The 25,255-nt window shown below is 33.3% G+C and overlaps 1 protein-coding gene across 1 annotated transcript; it reads left to right on the top strand.

Annotated features, from left to right (window-relative positions):
• Nucleotides 1–23,207: 23,207 nt before the first annotated feature.
• LOC131063728 (SKP1-like protein 11) lies at nt 23,208–23,678 on the top strand. The gene has a single exon (XM_057997635.2). The coding sequence runs from the start codon at nt 23,208–23,210 to the stop codon at nt 23,676–23,678; it is 471 nt and encodes a 156-aa protein (XP_057853618.2).
• Nucleotides 23,679–25,255: the final 1,577 nt, after the last annotated feature.

Raw genomic sequence — 25,255 nt, 5'->3', positions numbered from 1 at the left:
CAACATAGTCCTATGTTGATGTCTTAAGGAAGATAGAAACAAGGATACCCACCTTCAATAGCAAGGAGATATCTTCTAAACAGTAATGCATGCATTCTAAGATAGAAAGAAAGACTCTTGAGTAAGCTCACTTCTTTAAGCAAGGAAGAGATAATTGTAAAAGAGATATCTTGCAAAAAATGTAAAGGGATCATTTTGAGGGATGCATGAATAACAAAGGGTGAAGAGATCTTTTAATAAAGATATCTACCTCCAATAGTAAAAGAAATCTTTAATAAGGATGACATCTTGGAAGGATAAGAGAACTAAGAGTAAGCACCTTCTCCAAAGTGAATTCTTAGGATTGTACACTTTCACTAAGCAAACATTGTTCATTAAAAAATCACCATTTCAAACAAGGGATGCACACACACTCATAAGAAATAACATCAAATTATGAAAGCTGTAACTCAACAAAGGAAGAAGGAAATATTTATAGAGAGAGAGAGAGAGAGAGAGAGAGAGAGAGAGAGAGAGAGAGAGAGAGAGAGAGAGAGAGATAGAGATGAAACATTATTCTTTCCCTCAAGCATGGAGACAAAGACACCAAAGAGAGATCATCTATAAAAGGAACACTCTTCTAAAATAAGAAAAATATCCTTAGTAGGGATGCATATCACAATATAGAAGACTTCATTATAAAAGATACTACTCAATAAAGGGAATAATTTGATGAATGATTATAGACTTTCAAGAGTAGGGAAGAGGTCCAATTAAGGATATGCACTTATAAGGCAAGGATAAGATCCTTATTAGGGATACTTGTTCCAATAAGAGGAAGGTGGTCCTCAATAGGGATATACACCTCTACAATTGATAAGTGATCCTTATTAACGACCCTACTTGACAAAGGGAAATTGACAAAGGATGATTTAAATATTATTCTTTTCCCCCAAGCATGGAGACAAGAAGAAAAATACTATTATGTTGCTACCAAAGTATGATTGCACTTGAAATTGTACCATAATGAATGACAATGAGCACCCAATAGGTAATCTACCAATGTCACATAATGAGGAGAAACATAATAGGAACTTAAATGTTATGTAAAGGGAAAAATAAGAGAGTCCAATTCATTGCCATCTAGTATTGGAATGGTACCAGTTACAATAAGTTGCTTAATTTTATCCGCTAAGTCATGACATCATTAGTGGAGTGGCCATGGATTTGATGATAGTTGCAAAAAGAAGAATCATGTTGATTTTTCTTATAGTTCTTTCTTTGATTCTTCAAAGGGAGAGTGATCAAGTTGGATTTAAGAAGTTCATACAAGATACTTTCTTTGTTGTGATGAGAAGCTGTAAGAAGACATAGATGTATTGGACAATGGAGGAGGGGTTGTTAACAAAGGAGGACTTTGGAAAGCTAAATCTTCTTGGGAAAGTATGGTGTATATTTCTCATGACCATAAAAACTTTATTTCACACATCCTAAACCATATCCATTATTTTCATGTATAGATGACGAAATGTATAGAGGAGAGGGTTCATTCCTAGTATCAAAATCTAAATATCCCTCATCATCATCAAGACATGTGTTGGAAGGAGAGGTGGGAATTGATTTACAAGAAGTTTGGATAAATGACGCACAAGGCTCCTTCAAAGATTCATGCATAGATTGAGGGATAAAGTCTAATTTACCCCAAATCTTTTCTAAAGAATCATCATTGATAGGAGATTTTTTGTTGAAGGAATCATAGTATTAAAGGGAGAAAGGAATCCTACTCCGTCATGAAAAAAATCACAAGGATTTTTATTAGCCTTGATTGTGTGATGTTAATTATGATATATGAATTTGATTGTGTGATGAAGAGTAGAAGGGACTTCTTTCATAGCATGAATCCACATTCTACCTAGAATAAGATTATAACTAAGATGGTTGGGCATGACATGAATAGGAGTAGGTACATTCATAGGTCCTACTTTTATGGATAATATGACTATAACAAGTGTCTATCTAGGAACATTATCAAAGCCACAAGCACAAAGGGGGTCAGGTTGAATAGAAGAATGATCCCAATTTATCTTGTCTAATAAGTCAACACGATAAATGTTAAGTGCTGACCCATTATCAATTAAGGTACCTTTTATGTTTTGATTATAAATGCGAGGAGTAATCATAAGAGGATCATCTCTATTTCTAAGCTCTATAGAAGGCAATTTGTCTTGTGACAATGTGATATCATTTGGTTTAGAAGAAGGATGATGAACCACTTTATGAAAGGTTTCTAGGATTAAGCTATAGTATGAAGGGGAAGTTTGATTCAAGTCCCAAAGGGAGATCTTTACCAAGATACCATTGAGGTTCTCAACAAGATCCTTATCAATGTCCTTATTATGGTGAGAGGGGGAAGAAAGAGAAGTGAGAAGAATATTAGGATCTTTCTTTTTGACACAAGCATTAAATGTTTGATGTATTTCAGAACCATATTTTTGTTCTAATTGTATTTCCATAGCTTCTTTTTCATAAATGTATCCTGCAAATTTTAAGATATTGGGAGGTTGCTTGGGTTTAGGCTTCTCATAAGTATAAACATGAATGGTATTGTCTTGATTTATCTCTTTGTTATCCAATAATGCATCTTTAGAAGGGAGAGCATTAAGGAAATTGCTAATGATTTCATCCTCTTGTGCCAAATTATTCTCATGAGGGAGATACATTTAAAGATTAACATCATTCTTCAAAGATTCATCTTTAGGAGGGAGATATTTGAAATAAGTTCTCATAACCTCTTCTTGCACCAATGTTCCCTCATTGGGAGGAAAAAATTCGTGAGAGGGTAAATCAATGTCCATCAACACTTATTCTCTAGGAGAGATATGATGTATGGAAGGTAGAGTGACATCAAGGAAGGTGTTTATGATATCATCCTCTTGCTCTAAGGTTTTCTTATAGGAAAGGAACTTTTTTAGGAGAAAGATCAACATGAATTTTCAAAAATTCATCCTAAAGAGGGAGAGTTGTAAAAGGAGTGTCAATAATCTTTTCTTTTATCAAAGTATCCTCATGAACAAGAGAAGATTTAGGAGAGGAATTATCATGCTTCATTAAGGTATCATCTCTAAAAGGTAAAGATTGATAAAGAGGATTGTCCACTACATCAACTTCTTTTATCACAAAAGATTCTTTATAAATAGGATTGATAGAAGGTAAAGGTTCATAAAGTGGATTGTCATGCATGACAATATCCTTGTGAATTGTTGGATATTTAGAGGATGAGGGAAGGATGAAGTCATCAAGATTTTAATCCATCACATAACTACTAAATGGCTTATGAATTATGTTGATTAAGGGTGTGTGTAGGAAATTGAGTCCACTTTTTGGCCAAAAAGTGGAAGTGTTTTCCTTGATTTTCAGATTTTGCCATATTTGACCTAAAAATTTGAAGCTCTTAGAGATTGAATCTTGAAAAAAGTTAGTAATGAAAAATGTAGTGCTCGTAATATAGTTTTAAAATATGTAATTTATTTTAATACTCAGATAATATAACTTGAATTTCAAAAAGGATTTCTAAAAAACACTATTTAAAAATTCCTATTTTAGGACCTAACCATGCACATGTACGACCACCACTTTTTAACACAAATAAACATTTTTTTTTTTCAAACCCTTTTGGGAAAAGATTTGTAACACATTGAAGATTGATGAGGATACCTTTCTTTTGAATATTTTTTTTTCTATTAATTTTCTATTGGTTATATTCGTTGTTAGAAACCCCTTGTGCACAACCAGCATAATTTGACCTAAACTTATCAGTTTTTGAATTTTTTTTTTAAATATTAAAAATAATTCTCTGTAGATTGATGCCATTTAGTTTAAAGACATTAGTTTTCCACAATCCTAATGATGGATCACAGAGTGTGATCTGAAACGTTGATGCAAACAAACTAACACAATCTAATCCAGAAGCTATATTACATGAAAGTCATAATTTGTTTTTCAAAAAATGTAAAAATAAAAAAGTTATTAGATAAATAAGAAAACTCAATATTTCAAGTTTATGGACCAAATCTAGTACATATTAATAAAAAATAGAAAAAATATCAAATCTTAAAAAATAGTTATATATTTGGAATCTACACAATGTAATCTCTAATGGGTTTTAATTTCATCTAACAATTTTCTAAAATTGGGCATCAAATATATGTTAGAAGTTAGTATTTTGTTACTCACATAGTCCAACCTTATATTTGCTGGTCCAAGGCTCAGGTTTGGGCATTCCAAGCCTTACCCAACCCAAGTCTCGAGGCACATGGTGGGGTTGGTTTTCAAATTTTAAATAATGGGGCCCCATTCTATAATAGGTCATCGTTATTTAAATGTGATAGGTTCCTGTTGTATAAAGTGTGAAAATGAGTTTGTAGGATTTTTTTTTAAATACTGTTACAAAACGGGGCCCTATTTTTTACATAGTGAGGCCCCATTATTTAAAAAATATATATTTTCAAAAATCGGGCCCCATTTTATGAACTTTTAGCTCGAGAGCCTGAAGCATAATGGGTGCTCATTTCCTAATAAACAAGTCCCTGGTTTTTGCGGCGTTCTTCCCAATGCATGCACTTCCCCCTAATTGGGACCCAACTTCTTGCACCCACCCTTAACCTTTGGAAAAAGGATAGTTTAGAAGGATTAGGATAAAGAAAACCATTAAGGGCCTCCTCAGTTCCTCTGTACTATATAGTTCTTCAAAAGGATAGTCATTATAAGCAAATGGATTGTCAAAGGCACGAAAATCTTCCAAAGAGTAATTTGACATTTTGAAAAGAAATTATAACTATTGCAATGAAATGAACTAAAGCATACAAACATAAAAAATGCATAAAACAGGATTTTTTTAAAAAAAAAAATTTTAATAATTCTTTTTTGTGCTTTTTTTTTTTAATTTTGAAAAGTATGAAATGAAATTTGAAATTTGAAGTTTAAAGTTTCAAAGTTGAAATTTGAAAATTGAATTTAATGCAAAATTTTAGAAAAATTATTATTCAATTAAATAAGAAAATTAATTGAAAGAATAATGAGCAATAATTTAACCTCCTAGGAAATTTCAAATTAGGATTATGCAAAAAATAATCTCTTAATTTAAATTTAAAATTACTCACTAGGAGATAAAAAATCAAATTTAAAATTAGGAATAAAAATAACCTCTTAATTTTAAAATTGAAAATTGAAATGTTGGAATTTGAGAATTGAAAGAATCAATTTAAATTTAAAAATTAGGGCTCTTTTAATTGACCACTTAATTAATCACTTAATTTTAAAATTTAATTCTAAAATTACAATTTGATGAAAAATTGTAAATTTGAATTTAAATTTAAATAAGTGACCAAATTTGATGGGGAAAATTCAAAATTTAAACAACCCACAAACACAATATTTAAAATTTTAAAATTAGGGTTTTTTAAATTAACCACTTAATTTTAAAATTTAACTGTGAAATTTGACTTGTAGATGAAATTTTGAATTTTGAAATTGAAAAAGTACTCAGATCTGAAATAATTTATCCAAATTAAACAAATCACAAGCTCAATTTTGAATTTAAAATTTAGGGTTTTGGTGAAATTAACCTCTAAATTTTTTAAATTTACAAGGAAATAAAACTTATAAATGAAAATTTAAATTTCAAATTGCATACACTAAAGTGTGAAAATAAAAATCAAAATTAATGGTGTAAGGATTTGGGCTCACCAAAATTTAAAGTGGAAAATTTGAGCTTAACAATTTGTGACATGAAAGGGATAAATCACTAAGTCAATTTTCACTTGGAGGACTTTACATTCAAAAGAGGGGATAAATAAACTAGATCCGATCCTAAATGAGACAAGGATTGAATACTAAGTGAATTGGATTGATTTGAATATTCCTCTTTTATAAATTGAATTGTAAAAATAGTGTAAAATACTAAGATATGAAGGACAATATGCAAAAACAGTTAGCTACAGTTTCGAGATTTTGTCGTGCACCTATATCTGAGAAGTTTGAGATGATTCGAAGCTGCTCTATGAAATCTACCAAAATTTGCAGGGACCGTGTTCCTGGACCAAGTCGCCCTCCTATCGGTCCTCTGAACATTCCACATGTCAAAAAGGGTTTTTGCATCTCTGCAAAAAAATCTTAATTCCAAAAGTACAACTACTCACCAACTTCCTACACATAGAATGAAGAAGAAAGGGGTTGGGAATAAGGGCTTTTCTTTGGTCAAACCTCGGTTTGGAATCAACCTTGAATGAAATATTGCAAATACCGAAGTAAATAATGGAAAGGTATACCTTAGATCTGCAATGACTGATAATGATGCTTTGCTTCTTGAATGTAATGAATATGACAAAACCCTAATCACATGCACATGCTTCCAAATGAATGATTTAATGTTTCTCCAATGGATAGATAAAGAATATGCAACCTTGGAGAATGCTTTAATGCTTGAATGTAGTCTCCTTTCCTTATGATCATCTCCACCTTATTTCCTTATGCCAAAATGAGAGCGGAAAACCTCCTTATTTACTTGCCTGTCATTAAACATATTAATTTTTTGACATAGGCCGACATGGGGAAAAGTTTCCCTCTCCAATTTGAGATAGGTCCAAGGGCTGAAATAAGGGCCCAATTGAGGAGGACTATGGCATGGCGCCATGGTCCTGGTGAGGACCAGGGTGCCATTCCCTAGTCCTACCCTAATTTAGGGCAAGGACAAGGGGTCTCAACAAGGTAAAGTGTGAATAAATGATGTTTATTTCATGGGGGAGGCATTAATATGTCTCGATCAAGCATGAAGATGAAAACACTAAGGTGGGGGCCCCAAATGTAGTCAAAATTTCAAGGTATGCAATTTTAGGACGCTACAATTACCCATTTGAAGAATGTCTTCAACCATGAAGACCTTCCTTGGGTATGGAAATCCATCCCCCAGGTCATCATGAATCATCTTACCTTGGATGGGAGTTTGAGAATATTTAACTCTTAACTTTCCCATATGCTTGACCACTTCAGGCATGATATGAATATTAATTTTTTCTTTTGGATTCATTATTCTATGGGTTAATCTAAACCTGAGGCTATCCCTCTTCATTGGGGTTTTATCCCAAGGCTATAGTATTATAATTTAAGGCTCATCCCATCTTAGACCTCTCTTCCCCACACTACTAATCCCTGCTTGGTTGTATATTTGAACTAGCCCCATATGACTAATATCTTGGTTGCCTCTTCCACCATGATTTTTAAAACATGCCTGACTCTAAAAGGAGAGCTTCTAGCACTAGCCTGCAATGCATGACAAAAATGACGAATATGGAAATTATTTCCTCTGCTTCTCATAAATTGAAAAAACTTGCTTTTATACAACCCTAGGAATAATTTTTTGATGGTTTTAGCTATACTTGGTCCCATCCTTTTCATTTGTCCCTTGAAGATTCTCCATCTTCTAATACTCCTATTAAAGGTCTTCTCTAAGAAAGAAGATCATAAATTTAGGTTGCTCAATCCAGCTCCCTATTTAGCACCATCATATAAGCTATAAGTCAATCTTAGATAGAAGCTAAACAAGTTATGTACTACCTATTATCTTGAAAATTAGATTTCTAAATGTAACCTAGCTAAAATCCACATAGTGAAGGTGAAGATTATAAAATTAGAGGCTCTAGCTTAGGCTAAGGCAATGGATTAGAATTCGAAGGCTTTTGATAGGATGGTTATAGATTATATGAAGTGAATACTAGATAAAGTTGACAAGTAGGATATTCTAGAGAAAGGGGTGGATTCCATTAAGTTTACTATAGTTTTTAAGGAGGACAATTTTTTTTTGGAGAATCTGGTTGCTGATCTTCAGGAAAAATATGACAAAATAGTGAAAAATATAGAGGACTTCATGGTGTTGAGTGGGGAGATGGTTAAAATTATGATAGTCTCTATGCAAATTTTACAATAGGAATAATAAAGTAAGAATTCAAAGCATAAAAGGGTTGAGATGGTTGTTGCTTCTACTATTTTGTTAGTATAGTCTCTAAAATGGGAGTGTTAATATTACTCCAAATGCTACTCCCTCGCAAGAGGTAAATACAAACAAGGAGATGTGTATTATAGTTAATGTCAATCTACTCAACAAGGAGTTTCAATTCATGAAGGGTCTCAAAGTTTTAAAAAATTAGTAGTTGGTTTAGTTGAGTTTTCTTGTTTTCTCTCAATCCCTTTTACTTTTGTGATTGTCTATTAGTTCTCTTGTAGCATATTGCCTTTGGTTTTTTGGTAGTGTCACTACTATTTAGATCCCTCTTCTTTGCCTTGTTGGCTAATATATATAACAGTTCAAGCCCTATCTCAATTTACCTAATTAGAACCAATGGTATTTTTAAAACTATAATTTTATAATAAATTTAGGACCTCTACTAAGGTTTTCTTAAATTTCTCAATATCAATATCCTACTAATTTTAAATTAATGTCCATTAGTGTAATTTGTTTTTCTTTATTGTGGAACTGTTGAATATGTTATGCCTCTAGGAAACATTTTCTTATGGATTTATGTTTTCACAACTCCATTGATATTGCTACTATATTTAAAAGATTTATTATGGCTATCAATGGCTCCCATGCTCAAGCAGCCTCAAAATTTAATCGTTAAGGTGTCTGCTATGGTATTCTCTCTAAAACTTTCCAAATAGTTGTCTTCCCATTCTTAAATTTAATAAGGCATTCCACTAGTTATATAATTTCATATTGATATGGTAGTATATTGAAATGGTCTCCTTGGAAATTATGTTCAAGGATTAGGTCCATAGTGCTTATTTCCTATATTGTCTCATCATGATGTCATACAAAGTCATAGTAAATATTTCTTTCCTCTCTTTTATAGAATCATACCATCTTAATGCTATCCTAAAAAAATGTTACCCTCACCTTGTCTAATATTCTTTATTATTTTCAAAATCTTAGACCTGGGATTTTTATCATCTTTAATGAAAAAAATATTTCAGCCCCTATTTGGGTTAAGTTCCGTTGGTTATGTCCAAGGGGTTGAGCTTAACTAGTTAAAACACTGGGTTCTCATTGTGGAGACCCAAGTTCCATTCCAAATAGGGACATCTATAGTGGAATTATAAGTTGCAACTCTTGGACTTCCATAGATGGGGAAGGTCTTGGGGTCAATCTAATAAAACATAATAATAATAATAATAATAATAATAATAATAATAATAATAATAATAATAATAATAATAATAATAATTCAAAGACATGTAATGGGGATGGGGCCCCCTACTGTGTCCCCACTGGTTCATAGCTCCAGTCAAAATCTATTCAGGCTTCGGCCAATTACCTATCAACAAAAAATAAAAGTTTCCCTTGGTTACCCTTCTCAAGTTATAGTATTTGATCTAGGTATTTCTTTATCATGCATACTGATTTGTGTCGACCTAAATAGTTAGCTTCTTCTTTTTCTTAGTGGTAATTCTATGTTCAATTGAGCCTATCCAATAATTAGAAGAAGACAATCAATATATAGATTGGAATAATAAAATAGGCTCAAAGTTGTTTGTACTTAAAACTTTTAAATGGTTCCTATTAATCTACTCATCTAAGTATAAAACCAAGGACTAAAATTTGGTTCTCCACCACCCTAAGCCTTTAAAAAATGGTACCTCTAGTCCTAACCTTTTGTAATAAAAGGATAAGGGATGGAATAATATTGTTAATTATAAATCTAAAATTTCTTCTAGTGATGATAGTCCCCTTAGACTTGTTCAATATTTTACAGTTTGGATTCAAAAATTACTATAAAGCTTCCACAATCTATAAAATTTATTACTTGAACTCTCTGGAAGAGTTATAGTAAATAAAATATATGAGATTCTTCCTAGTGGTACCATCGTAGTGTCAACCATGACATATCACTTCTTGAAAAGACGATGACAATGTAGTAAAGGTGTGATAGCCTATTGGATAATAAAGACAGGGAGATAATATGTGCTAGAGAAATGGAGAATTTTGTAGTTTAACTTCTACATAGGAACTTTTGATTCAAGTGAATCTCTTTTGTAGAATATTTATTCTTCTCTTGATGAGTTGGGTCACAAAATTAATCTGGACACTTCTTTATAAATTACTTTTTGTAAAATGTTAGCGATTTAATATACCTCCACGAAATTATTCTCTTTTATATGTTAAAATTTTAATTTTTAGGTTTCAACATTGTTTGTTTTCAAGGAATTAATATGTATAATATTTTTATTTTTATATATTATAATGTCCTTTAGGTAGCTAGTTATTTTTTGGGCAACAAAATTGTATTAGGTCAAAATACTTCTATTGCCTTTATTCCTCTTTATGATATCAATGCCTAGTTGACTAGGGATGTGTCTCCATCGATCAAGTGTTATTACCTTTTTTCAACACTTATAATGAATACAATTTCTAGTGGTCCAACAAATAGAAACATTAATTTTTGAAGACTTGTGGATGTATTTAGTAATGTTTAATTCTTTCCATACTCCAATCTAGCTTCAACTTGGTCCTCATTTATTTAATCCATGCAAAATTATTTTTGTTATTGCACCATCCTATGTTATCATTAGTGGTCAAAAATCCAGGGAATTTGAAGTACATTTGTCCATCCATCATAGATTCCCCCTTTCTCTAAATTTTTACGTCCTTGAAACATAAGGATTTGTTTATTTATTTTCTCATGTAATTTATCAATCCCCAATTAGGATGAATACTATATATAATTCTCACAACCATTAGTCAATGGTCATTTTTATTATTATTCTTTCCTCACCCTTATGGAGGATGAATATATTTTTTATGTAGGACAAATTCAATATCTTGATACATTTTTTTGAAACTTTAGCTTGAGTATCCAAGGGACAAAAATGGAGCATCATGTGGAACACTTTTTTTTATACATTCCAATTTATTTTTAAGATTTTATTTTTTCCATCTATTAAGCTATTGTTTCCTAGATACAATAATATTATCTACAAAAATATAGATTTATATAACAATTTTAGATACCATGCATGTGTTATTATTCTTGTTGTTAGGATTCCTTAGAATCCTCCTGCTTAAAGGTTAAAAATTTGTTGAGGAACTTTCTATATGCTTCCAATGTTATGTACCAAGGATTTTATTGTGTAAGTTGGGAGTATTGGTACCTAATTCAAAATATTGGTGGTTTACATCTACTTATATTATGTTTAAAATGTATTTTCCTAATTAATAAACAAATTGTCATGGATATTGATAAAAATGAAACTTGAAAAATTCTTATATGACCTATGTCAATTCATATGTGTGTATTAAATGGATATCATAGAAAGGGATAGATCTTAGTACAATATTTACTATTAGAGATCTAATTTAGATTTGAAAGTTACCTTTTTCAAAGATATTTCAAAGGATTTGGTGGATACTATTACTTGTCTTCAATGGCTATAAATTAATATCCACAATAACCTTTCATTATACTATAACTTTTTCATAAGGTCGGGCCCTATTCTTTTCCTTCAAGACCACCTAGTGACAAAAGTTTCATGGATGCATGCTTTAAATATTTTTAAATGAGGTATTCTAATTATTCCAAGTCTCACTAACAAACACACAATAAATATCTTTATTTACTATAGATGAAAATTTTAATTTTTAAACAAAGATTGAGACTTTTCAAGTTTTTATTGATATTATTCCCCTATAAAAGGCTTGAGAAAATAGGGTTAACTCATATAATCTCTAGTAAAAGGTTTTAAAATGATACCTTAATACATTATTTCAAGATTATATGTCTACCAAAGGATATTTGTGGCATTCTCTTCATCTTCCCATGGTTGGTCAACAAAGCCATCATTGATAACATTAGTCTTCTCTTTGATTAGCATTGCATATTCTATAGAATTTGGTTGGCAACTATATAGTCTAAATTGATCTAGATTCTTTTTTATTTATATTTTATCAAGGTCTTCTACTCGGTTTCTATAGTGCATTTTAGGGTTCTTAATTCACATTGTGTATTTGTTGGATAATTATAAACTCTTAAATATATTTTCTAGTTTTGCACCAAATCTTAGGAATCTTAGAACTAGATTCATAACTTTTGGAAATTTTAGGCTAGCTCCTTTTTTAGGGTATAGAATTTTGTTAGGAGACCAACCTTCTCTCCCTTACAAGTAATCCTAGTAACAATATAATTCTAGGGTGGGTATTCTATTATTATTGAAAAATATGGGGATGTTATTTTTTATGATCTAAGTATGTTGTATTTTCATTTATTTGTAGGCACTAAAGCTATTAACTTCTCTAATGTGTTTATAGAAATTCAAATGCAAGAGATTAAAGTTGCATTTAAGGTGGCTTGTCTAATAGATATTTTTTAGTAGTAAAGAAATACACCTTGTATTGATACAATTTCCTTTCCTCCCACTTCTTCTCTTCCTTGATTATTTTTGCAAGGTCATAATAAATCTACAAGAAGATACTATAAGTATGATATTCTAGCTTTCAACCTGTTGGGTCTCAAATCAACAGATTGGATAGGTTCTAAGGAAATTCCAACTCCTATGCTCAAACCTTCCAATTGACTTGGCCAACTTATAGAGTGAACCTATTTGATTACTAACTCTCTCACTTAAGGCTCTGCAGGACCTAGGCGGGTATACCTACTCACTAGTTGTTTTCAATGACTAATGCTTTTTATAGCAGATTAAGTATCTTCATCTGATTTGCTCCTATCTCAGAATGGCATAAATTCCTAGGATGGGGATATAGCAGATGAGTTCAAGATTTTTGTTGTAGAAGTTATTCAATCTTTGTGCTTAAAATTTATGTATATACACTATTGCTAGTCTATTCTATATTTCCTACTCAGCTACTCCTATTACTTTTAAAGTGAAATGTGAACTTATGAGTTGTATTCTATAGATGACCAGTGCCTTTCTTCGTTGTTTGGGCTACAAAGTCTTTTTCATCTTGCATCGATGGTATTGTTTCTTCAAAAGCGTTTTCTCATCGGTGAGGACCACCTCTACTTTCTTCGATACTTTTTGTTGGTGAAATCATCGCTTTCATTGAGTCCTTTCTAGAGTTCACTGGCACTCCATTTTCTTCAATATCCCTTTTTATATCGATGAGACATCACTGGGTCTCATTGATATTATTTGGATTTTGGATATTTTGATAGAATGCTATCAGATTTGTTCTATAACTTATGGGTTATTATGATATCAATAAAAATAATGTTTTTTTCTAAAAATGGAGGGCTCTTGTAATTCAGTCTTACAAATCAAGATATTTTACTTAATTCAAATTTGATGCTCAATAGTGGATTTGACTGGGGATGGGGGTATGCTACGGATACCTTCAAGAATCTAGACTCTGTGGTTGATATAGGGCAAAATCAAAGGAAATGTGGTTTTTACCATGGGAGCAAGACCTAAACTACTGTGCATGGAGAAGGCTATTTTCAAGAAAAGAAGTTTTTCAAGAATTGTTCATGTACTAGCAGCTCCTAAACTTCTCCCGTAGCACTGTGGAGGAAATAAGAATATTCCCCTACTTTATCCATTATCGCATATGGTCCAAGCCATAGAGCCTCAAACTTGCCATGCTTACCTTTATCTTGGCTCCTGACATTCCACATTAAAACCAAATCACCAATTTTAAACTTTCTCTCTGTTGTTCTTTTGTCATATAATTTTTTCATCTGATTCTGAATTTTAATGTTTTGCTCATGTGCTTCTATCCTGACTTCATCAAGCTCTACCAACTGTATCAGCCTCTCTTGTAAAGGGTCATCAATCTCTATCCCTTCCTATGCTATGAATTTATGTACAGGTAGGAGGTTATCCAAAGGGAGTCTAGCCCTTTTACCATAGACTAGCTCATATGGGGACCTCCTTGTAGATTTTTTTACTATTATTCTATCTGCCCATAATGCTAGATTCAGTTTTGCATCCCATGCCCTTTTATTTTGTCCTAGCACTCTTTTGATAATCTTTAGGATGTTTTTGTTACTAAACTCAGCGTGCCCATTACCTTGAGGGTGGTAAGGGGATGAATGAGATATTGTGATGCCATATTCATCAAAAAAGGTATTGAATTCTTCAGACCTGAAATCCATGCCATTATTAGAGATGATCATTGCAGGAACACCGAATCTAGTAATGATATTTTCCAGTATGAATTTTAACACTATTTTACTGGTGGCCTATTTAGTAGGTATTGCTTCCACCCATTTGGTAAAGTAATCCATGGCAACCAAAATCCATCTGTGTCCTCCTCTCGACTTTTCTAATATCTCCTATAAAGTCTATTCCCCAGTGTTGAAATGGTTCTTCGACTTGTAATGGTCTTAGTGGAAGTGATCCTTGATACTTCATTTTGCCTGAAAATTTCTGACAAGCATCACATTTTCTAACACAAGCATAGGAATCATTGAAGACACATGGCCAAAAATATCCAGCTCTCAATATCTTGTGTGCAGTAGTTTTGGTTGAAAAATGACCACCACAAACCCCTTCATGCATCTCTTGTAGGATCTTCTCTTATTGGTGTTCATCTAGGCATAACAGTAATATACCATCTCTATTTTTCCAATACAAGTCTCCATAGATGATCACATATTTTGTGGATTTCAATTTTAATGTTCTCTTTTGATTATCAATCATACCATCTAGACATCTTATGTGCTTGAGATAATACACTATATCTGCATACCAGAGTGTATTTTCAATACTGAAACTGGCTTCATCTAGTCCAACCTCATTTACCTAAAATTCTTCAATCCCTGCTCTTGCCATAAGTTTAGCCAATCCCCGACCTTTGATAACTTGTGATATCTTGAGCTCAATATTGAATTCTTGAATCTGGTTGATCCATGTACATCTTTTTCATATGACCTCAGTTTGTCTGAATATGTCCTTCACTGCTGCATTAGGAACATATGCTATAACTTTTGTGCATACCAAATATGGTCTGAATTGTTTTACTGCTTTTACCAATGCATAAGCTTGTTTTTCATTTAGGTCATATTTAATTTTGGATGAATTCAATGACTTACTGAAATACACAATAGGCTACTCACAATTGTCCTGGTTCTTTTGTAATAACACTATTGCCACTATATGACAAGACGCAAATGAAAAAATTAAAAAAGGTTTATAGAAATATGGGGATATCAATACTGGTGCCTCAGATATTTCCCTTTTTATATCTAGAAATGTATCTAATGCCTCTGAATCCCAATCAAGCTTAGCTTCCTTTTTCAGCATCCTAACTATAGGTTTTATGATATCTACAAAATTAAGGATGAATCTTCTGACAAAATTGATTTGTCCCAAAAATGATTGAACAAATTTGATAGTATTTGGGATAGGTATTTCATTTATTGCAACTACTCTTTTAGGGTCAATTTTCACCCCTTCCTTATAAACTATATGTCCCAGGAGCTTCCCTTCTTTAGCTGTGAAATGATATTTCTTCGGTTGAGGGAAATTCCATATTCCAGAACTTTCTTGAATACTTTCTCAAGGTGATCACAATGATCTTCAGCCCTTTTTGAATAAGATGTTAAATCATCCTGATATACCACCATTATTACATCAATCAGTTCTACAAATGCTACATCCATTTCCCTTTGAACTATTGCCCCTGCATTTGTTAATCCGAATGGCATTCTTGCATATACATATGTTCCCCATGGTGTTGTGAAAGTTGTCTTATATTGTTCAGCTTCTTTAACCTTTACCTGATTATACCCCTAGAACCCATCCATCATGGACAATAAATCACATCTAGTCACTTTCTACAACATATTATCCATGTTTGGCAAAGGATAATTATCTTTTAATGATGATATGTTTAGATTTCTGAAGTCCACACATTGTCTTATGTCCCCATTTTTCTTTCTGACAGGTACCAAATTTGAAACCCAAGTAGAGTATCTACAAGGTTTAATTATCCCCGCATCTTTCATTTTTATTATTTCCTCTTTCATCTTAGGGAGTAAAGTGGGGTTTATAGGCCTCTACTTTTTTCTGAATGGTTTAGCATCAGGCTTAAGAGGTATCTCATGTTGGAAGAGATCCCATTTGTATGCTTTGAGGTCATCATAAGACCATGTAAATACGTGTTTATATTTTTTGAGTAACATTACTAATTGCTGCTTCATTTTAGGAGACAATTTATTACCAATAAAAACATGTCTTGGTGATTCTTTGCTTCCCAAATTAATCTGCTCAACATCATTTTCTTTGACTAAGGTTCCTTTGATTTCAACTTTGTCTTGTATGTTGAAAGCTCTTTACAATGCGACTAGTTCTCTGAGTATTTTATTAGATTTTAACTGTATGATTTCTTGTCCCAATAGAGTCTCTTTCCCATCTGTCATCTCCACAAAATCATTGAAGTTGATAGCTTGTGTTTGGTAGTGATCCACATAGTGTAAGAATTTTAACAAATCATTGTCATCATGAAAAACTTGCCAGTTATACAAGTTATCTAGAACAGAAGGTCTAACTTTTATTTCCATTTCTGAGACTCCATTCAGTGTTATATCATTTACCTTCAAAGAAACATTGGCCAAGAAGTCAACCATGATATTCTTTGATCTGTCAATCCAACTTATCTGGAAAGCATCAAACAATTCCATGGTATCCCATACAGCATCCCTGTATTGTCTCAACCTGATATGTTTGGAGGCATACTTTTGTTTGATTTGAGATATTACTAGTTCTGAATCCCCAAAGACACTGATCAATTTAATTCCATGCTTGGTAGCCACATTAAATCCAGTGAGTAAGGCCTCGTATTCTGCAATATTATTTGTATACTCAATTATCAGTTTGAAAGAATACTTGAACATCTCTCCATTTGGTGAGATAAATATAATTCCAGCCCCACTTCCTTCCTTGCTGCATGATCCATCAAAGCACATCTTCCATACTTGATCTTTACTCTTCTTGACTGTAGACTCTATTGGGATCAATCCTCTCAATTTTGTTTTCATCAACTCTACTTTGAAGTTGTCCATATCTGACTGGATGAAACATATCGAATCAACAGGTTTCACCTCCTCGATGATGTATTCAAAGCGAGGTTCTCTCTCAATCCTTACCTCCTATCCATTTACTGGTATAGTAGCATATGATAAGTCTAGCTGGACATGGCCTCCTATCAGGTTTGACCATTGTCTTGACAATAACGTACCATAGTTAGGAGGGACATCAACCATAGTGATGTCCGTTTTATAAGATGCTTCTGGACATGCTGCCAATTTGATTTCAGCATCCTTCATGACACCAACCACTGGGACGGAACGGTTATCCATGGCATAGCATTTACCAAAATTTGTGTCCACTGACATTCCAAGTTCTTTCATGACTCCTACTGGCATAACATTTATAGTAGCTCCTGAGTCAATCATGCAATTTTTTATCATCTTGTTATTGATCATCAGGGTTACATAAAATGGGTCTACTTGAGAGGGATTTTTTGTTATTGTTGACCCTAAATATATTGTTGGAATAGGGTTATCATTATTTTGGCTATTTTGCTTATGTTCCTTGGTCTCTTCCTTAGATACAACATTGATCACCTTCAAGGTTTTTTCTCGATACTCCGGGAAATTCATCATCTCAAGTATTGGGATAGAGACCTTCATCTGTGTCAAGGTGTTGGCAATATCAAATGATGTTATAGTAGACTCTACTGAAGTGTCCATCATCTTGTCCTTATCACCCTTTCACATCCTATAATCTTGCAACTCCTTTTCCTTAATTAACTTAGTGTTTTCTCCTTGGGTTCTACTTGGCTTAGTTATCGATTTAGATGTTTTATTAATCTCCTTCATGAACATGCCTGATGGTTTGCCTTGTTCAGGGTTTATAGTTATGTTTCTTCGCATATAAGTCCTTTTGGCTTATTCAATATTAGTTGTAGTAATCCTCTCTCGCTCTTCTTTAGTAGGGATCCTTAACCTGACTTCATCGTCCTCATCTGAGAATACCTGTTGCATACAACACTAAAGATTAATCCACCTAGAATTTACATCACTTCCTTCACTCCCCTCAGATGAGTCACAGTCCTCAAAGGATAGTAATTTTATCGCATGATCATCTACATATTCTTTACATTCTTCCTCTCTTCCCTGCAACTTCATTGCCACCACACACTGGTAAGGAGAATGAGGCATATCACTTGCTAAGCACCACATATCTTCATCAAACACCTAGTTCACCACTTTTCTCAAAGGATCTGGTATTTGGTTACCTTCTTTCGGGTTCTTGTCCATTGGTTTTCCATCTTTCCATGTGGTATTATAAGACATATCATGCAATCTAGGCCTATCATCTCGATAAAACTATTGTTTCTCTATTTTATTCACTCTGATAGACAAATCCTTGAGAACATTCAACACCTTGTCCAACTTGTCATCGTCCTTTGTTTGTTTAGGGGCCTTTCGATTGAACAACCTTGCATCATCCCTTCTTCCTATAGTTCCAGCTTCTTTTCTATTATTTTCTATAGTTATTTCCACTTTCATGACTCCTTGAAGGGTTGTAAGATTCTTTGTCCTGAGCTCATAGTTTGTTTTACTATCAAAAGCATTCATGTAGTACAAAATGCTAACTTCAAGAACCGGTTTTATTCTCTTAGGGATTTTATTCATAACTCTATTAAATCTCTTATTGAAATCGACCATTACTTCATTTGTATCCTTCTTGATGGTTATGATCTCATATAAGGCAAACTCTAGGCTATTGTGGTCTCTGTATTGTTCAAGAAAAAGTCTTTTGAATTCTGTAAGGTTATTTACTAAAAAATCTGGCAGTGCTATAAACCAATCTTGGGCATCCTCTGTCAATGACTGCATGAACAACTTCATCTTGACATCCTCATATGGGAGACAAAAATCTTCCATAACTGTGTCAAAAGCTTTGCAATGTGCTTCCCCTGAGATGGAATTACTACCAGTGAACTTTGGTATTGCAGTCCTAATTGCATTAGGGATAGGATGAGGATACACCATCATCCCTGAAAAGTCGAACTGCCTAATGTGTTATGTGTTCATTAGTCTGTATCCACCTTGGAAAAAGTTTCCATAGTTTGGTCTCACATTGTTATTACTAGGAGGAAATTGGTTTTGTGGTTGAAAGTGGTTTTGATATGTAAAGGCATTGAACTGGTTATGCTGATACTCAGGAGATAAATTGGGGTATAGGAAGTTGTTGAAGTGATTGTGTTGGTGCTCAGGAGGTATATTATTATATGGAAAGTCATTTGGCCTAGGATTGTATACAGGGTTTTCCGACACCTTGTAAGTATTGTTCTTCATATTGGTTTTATCTGTATTGTTTCTCCCTCTATTTGATCCTTGGGCTGCCTGTTCACACATCATTTTGTATCTCTCCAAGTCATGACCAATATCATCTTCATTGATATTTATACCCATGCTAGCACATGATTCTATACATTCCTGTACTCTTCCTTCATCTTTCATTTCAATGGCTACTTCCATCATTTGTTTCATCAAATCTGCCATATGATTTGATGCATCCACCTCCCTTGAGCCTGAGGAACTTGAAGCTCCTGTCCTTGAATTTGGACGGTGATTCTCAAAGCTAGGAGGGAATTTCCCTTTCCGCGCTCTATCCACAGCTACCAGGTCCTCATCCCTGGGGTATGTGGGAACTGTATAATTCTGTTTACTCAAGGCTAGATGTGAATGGTTTTCAAAATAGTGTTGATTATACTTCCCATTCATAAAGTTTTTTTTAGGTTCCATTAGACTTTCTATTGATTTCTCCTTTGGATTTCTTTTACTTATCTTCTGATCAAAGTTTAATTGGACTATGGGGTGGCCTTGTGTTATTTACCTCCTTCTATATATAAAATTTCTTATTTCAGAGTCGCCACCTTTCTTCTCAAAAGGAATTTGTATTTTGTATATGGGTTCTTTCCCACAATAGAGAACTTTTTTTTTTGAATGTTCTCCAGCAGAGTCACTAATCTGTTGGGTCTCAAATCAATAGATTGGATAGGTTCTAAGGAAATGCCAACTCCTATGCTCAAATGTTCCAATTGACTTCACTAACTTATAGAGTGAACCAATTTGATTACTAACTCTCTCACTTTAGGCTCTGCAAGACCTAGGTAGGTATACCTACTCACTAGTTGTTTTCAATGACTAATGCTTTTTATAGCAGATTATGTATCTTGATCTGATTTCCTCCTATCTCAGAATGGCATAAACTCCTAGGATGGAGATATAGCAGATGAGTTCAAGATTGTTGTTGTAGAATTTATTCAATCTTTGTGCTTGAAATTTATGTATATACACTATTGCTAGTCTATTCTATATTTCCTACTTAGCTACTCCTATTACTTTTAAAGTGAAATGTGAACTGATGAGTTATATTTTATAGATGACCAATGCCTTTCTTCGCTGTTTGGGCTACAGAGTCTTTTTCATCTTGCATCGATGGTATCGTTTCTTTGAAAGCCTTTTCTCATTGGTGAGGACAACCTCTACTTTCTTCGATACTTTTTTTGTTGGTGAAATCATCGCTTTCGGTGAGTCCTTCCTAGAGTTCACCAACACTCCCTTTTCTTCGATATCCCTTTTTATATCGATGAGACATCGCTAGGTCTCATTGATATTATTTGGATTTTGGATATTTTGATAGAATGCTATCAGATTTGTTTGATAACTTATGGGTGATTATGATATCAATAAAAATAATGGTTTTTTCTAAAAATGGAGGGCTCTTGTAATTCAATCTTACGAATCAAGATATTTTACTTAATTCAAATTTGATGCTCAACACAACCCTCAAGAAAGGTGGAATAATTAGCTCATCAACATAATGAATTATCACCCATTGTTGCTCTTGACCTTCACATGAACCTTTTTCCTCTTAATGTGTTTCACCACTCTTTGTCAACTAGAATCCAACAAGGTTTCATGGCTAATGACTAGATCATGCTCATCAATCTTCTAAAGACACTCTTGAAGAAGAGAAAGAACTTATTGGTTGGGAGCTAGTTCTTTTTAATCATACCTCTAGAAATGTTAGGGAGAAACTTAATTATACAAAATCCTTTCCGATAATTACTTTATGCAATTAGTTTATCTATGTTACATTTGAACTTTTTCTTCAAGCTATTGTGTATCATTTAGACTTTATAGAGTTTCCTTCTTGCCATTCACATTTTAATATATTTTTATTTTAAATTGACTTAAAAAGATTCATTTATTTATTAAATAATTAAAAACTAAAATAATAATTGTTCAAATAAAAATATTATAAATAATATAACAAATTTAACATTTCCTTATAAAACTAGCAATTGCACTTTGGTGTGAAATGGGTACGCCAAAGAAGTGTGGAAGGTCAATTAGGGAAAATTTTGGTGCATTTTACATACAACTATTCAATGTGTAAGATTAATTGGTAGGTCATTTTAAAAATGATGTTGTGTGTGTGCATCTAAGGTCTCAATCGAAAAGTGATAGCTTAAAATACACTATGCATCTTGTTAGAGGGATCCAAACATGACAAACAAAACTTTGAATCATCAAGATAACTAGGTTCCATTATAAAAGCAGAGGGAGAGAGAAGAAAGGAGAAAAATAGAGAGGAAGAGAACTAGAGAGATAAAATGAGGGGGTGATAGCAAAACAGGGAGATATACAGATAGAAAGAAGAGATAGAGAAATAAATATAATGAGAGAGAGAGAGAGAGAGAGAGAGAGAGAGAGAGAGAGAGAGAGAGAGAGAGAGAGAGAGAGAGAGAGAGAGCAAGAAATAGAGATAGAAAGAGGGAGACAATGAGATGGGGAGACAGGTGGAGGGAGAAGAAACGTGAGAAATAAAGAGGACAGAGAAGTAGAGAGATGTAAAAGGAGGGAGTTATAACAAGAGAGGGAGAATGGGTGATATAGATATAGAGAGAGTGAGAGATGGGGATAGAAAGGACAAATAGAGAAATAATTATAACTTAGAAAAGATTGAGGGGTGAGAGAGAGAGACGGGGGGAAGATAAATATATAGAAAGGTAGAGGTGGAAGGAATGAGGATGAGGGAGAGAGAGAAATAGAGATAAAAAGAGGGATAAAATAATAGGGTGGAGATGGAGACATAGAAAGATGCTAGAAGTGATATATAGAGAGAGGTAGAAGGATATAAAGAGTAGGAGTGATGGAGTTAATAAAAGAGATAGCTATAATGAGAAATAGACAGAGAGGGAGAGGAAAAGATGGGAAGATATAGTTAGAAGGAGAAAGAGAGAGGTAAAAGAGGTAGTAGAGAGAATAAGAGAGTGGGGAGAGATAGAGATGGAGATAGGGAGGGAGAAAGGAGTGTATGTGAAAATGTGAGGTATGCAGAGATAGAGGTGGGGAGGAGTAAAAATGAGTGTCAGTGAGAAATGGAGAGATAGATAGATCATAGAGAAATAAAGAGATATAGAAAGAGGGAGTAATATAGATAGATGGAAAGAGAGGGAGAGATAAAGATGGAAAGAGGGAGTGATAGAGAGATAGATGTGGAGATGGCTAGGAAGTGGGAGAGGGGAAGGTAGAGAGATAGAGAGAGATGGATCTAGATAAAATAACATTATTAAATAAATTAAAATAAAAAATTGAAAACATAATTATTCTACAATAAATTAAAAATTTAAAATAAGATAAATAATTATAAATTAATTTTATTAAAATTTATTACTTGTAATTTCATAAAAGGTATAAATAACTAAATATTAAAATATCAAATAGATTTTTATTGCTTTTCCATTTAACAACTGTAAATATTTCAAACGTTTTACACACCTCTAAAATGATATAACTGTCAATCTAAAAAAGGCCTTCCATATAATAAAGAAAGTAAATCAGAATAACTCTATATACCGCTATTAAGATAAATATGTATCAAAAGATCACATAAATACTATACGTCAAATCTATTGATGTGCAAGTTAAATTTCAAATTAGTATTGATCAATTCCAGCAACAAAATTAACGTGAAAGTCGCACCCATTGAAATAGAGACATGGAATGGTATAAATTAGAAACCAGATGTTCGATATTCAAATCACTATTCTACTCTTTCAACACTCTTTTAACCATTAATTACATCCCCGTTCGGTCGTGCATATTATTGCAAAAGAAGTATTTAATTTTGTGGAGAATAAAATGGCGGCAAATACAGTGACATTCAGGGTGTTCAGAGATGAAGAAGTGTATGAAGATTTCGAAGTGGAGAAAATGGCTGCAATGGAATCAGTGGTCGTAAAGAATTTTATAGACAGAAAAACAGGAATGGAACCTCTAACGTTTCCTATTCCTTCTGATAACATCAATAGTAGCAAAGTGTTGGAGATGGTATTTGACTACTGTAAATTCCATGCTCATGCAAAATCCAACACTATATCAGAAGAGGATGTGAAGATATGGGATACACAATTCGTTGAAAAAGCTCTTTCTGCAGATAAAAATCAGGCGACCTTCTTGCAAATTCTTTTGACAGCGAATTTTCTTGAAATAATAGATCTATTTGATTTGTTATGCAAGGCTGCTGCAGATTTTCTGAAACAGAGAGAGGATAATTTGACTGAGGAGCAACAGGAGGCAATCATGAGAGAGACGGACTGGGCACACGCATAATTTTATTAGCGAAGAGTGTTAGAACCGACATTTATTCATTCCCATCTCACTTGATCGTGTTCCAAATTTATATAATCTTCTACCCACTAATTCTGGGGAATCTTTTGTAATACTATTTTAAACAATAATTTTTTCTTAAAACATGTTTAATCTCCATCAGACGATATCTTTATTGAGGAAGATTTATGAAACCTGCAAGCTGGGAGAAATGCCAGAGGGAAGAAAAATGGCAAAGAGAGGGAGCATTTGAGAGCCATATATATCTTAAATCATCTTTTATTGGAAACTTTATATATGTGTTTATATATATAGTAATCATATATATAATGGCTTTTACATCTTATATGCCTAGTCGACATTTGATGAAGCCTATGCTCTTAAACAAGGAGGCTAAGACTTGGGTTTGCCATAAGGGTTTTGTCGAAAAGAGGGGAATCAAGTAAGAAGGTACCATAGCCATCGAGCAAAAGGATCAAGTCTCCTTAATCAAAATTTTATTTATTCAATGGTTTAATCAATAATTTCTGTGTTGTTAATCTAGTGTTAACAATATTGATTTATTTACTTATTTAATATTATATAAATTTGATTACTCATACATATTCATATGCCTTCTAATTTTCATAGTATTATAATAGTACTTAACATTAACCAATGAATAGTTTGCAAAATAAATCATAAAATATTTGTTAAAAATACTCAAGAAAATAAGGTCCATGATTTAGCTAAACTAACTGATTTCTTTTTAAATCATGTTACCAAAAGGTTACATGCATCAATAGAAAAACATTTGTTAACGCAATTATATAAAATGTAGTTAAATGTAAGTTTATTTAATTTCAAAAATAGTAACAGTAAATAAGAAAATTATTTGGTGAGAAAAAAATACTATTTCTGTCAGCCATAGATAAAAAACTTTGGCTTAGCTTGTGAACGATGGCGCTGCCGTATCCTTCGACTGCTAGGGCTTTTCTCCCCGCGTCTAGATGCAAGGCAGGAAGAGCTACCACTCCCAGTGGTGCTAGGTAGAAGGGGCATACCTCTTGGTCTAAGCTTTCTAGGGAGGACTCGACGTCTAGTGGATGCTCCGGGAGAGGACATGATTTCTACTACGCAAACAGGAAGGGAGGTTGCTAGAATGCATCTCAAGGTGTGGGGGGAAGGGAGAAGGCGGTTCTGGTTGTTGCAAGACATAGACGAGTGGGCTTGGCGGGTGGCAAATCTAATGAGAACACCATGGACAATTTTCAGGGTTCTCGGTTGCAGAAAGGCCAATAGTGCATATTGGGAGTGAGATAGCTAATGAAGTCAAGGAAAATGAGGAGTATTTTTCTGAGCTAGGATTGATCGGGAGATTCAAGGGCTTTTTTTTGTTGAGTTTGAGCCAACTTCGCAAATTGATTACAACATTTGGGAAGCCCATTCTTGAGGGAGATGTCCACACTTTTCCAAGGGCGAGAGGTTATTTCATGGTTGTTTTTGACTATGAAACAGATCGGAAGAAGGTCCTCTATGAGTACCAATGAAGTTGGAAGGACAAGTATTTGCTGCTTCTAAAACCGTGGTATCCTACTTCC

Source organism: Cryptomeria japonica, chromosome 5 (genome assembly GCF_030272615.1).
Source record: "Cryptomeria japonica chromosome 5, Sugi_1.0, whole genome shotgun sequence".
Taxonomy (NCBI): domain Eukaryota; kingdom Viridiplantae; phylum Streptophyta; class Pinopsida; order Cupressales; family Cupressaceae; genus Cryptomeria; species Cryptomeria japonica.
This window is presented reverse-complemented; position numbering and strand designations above follow the sequence as displayed.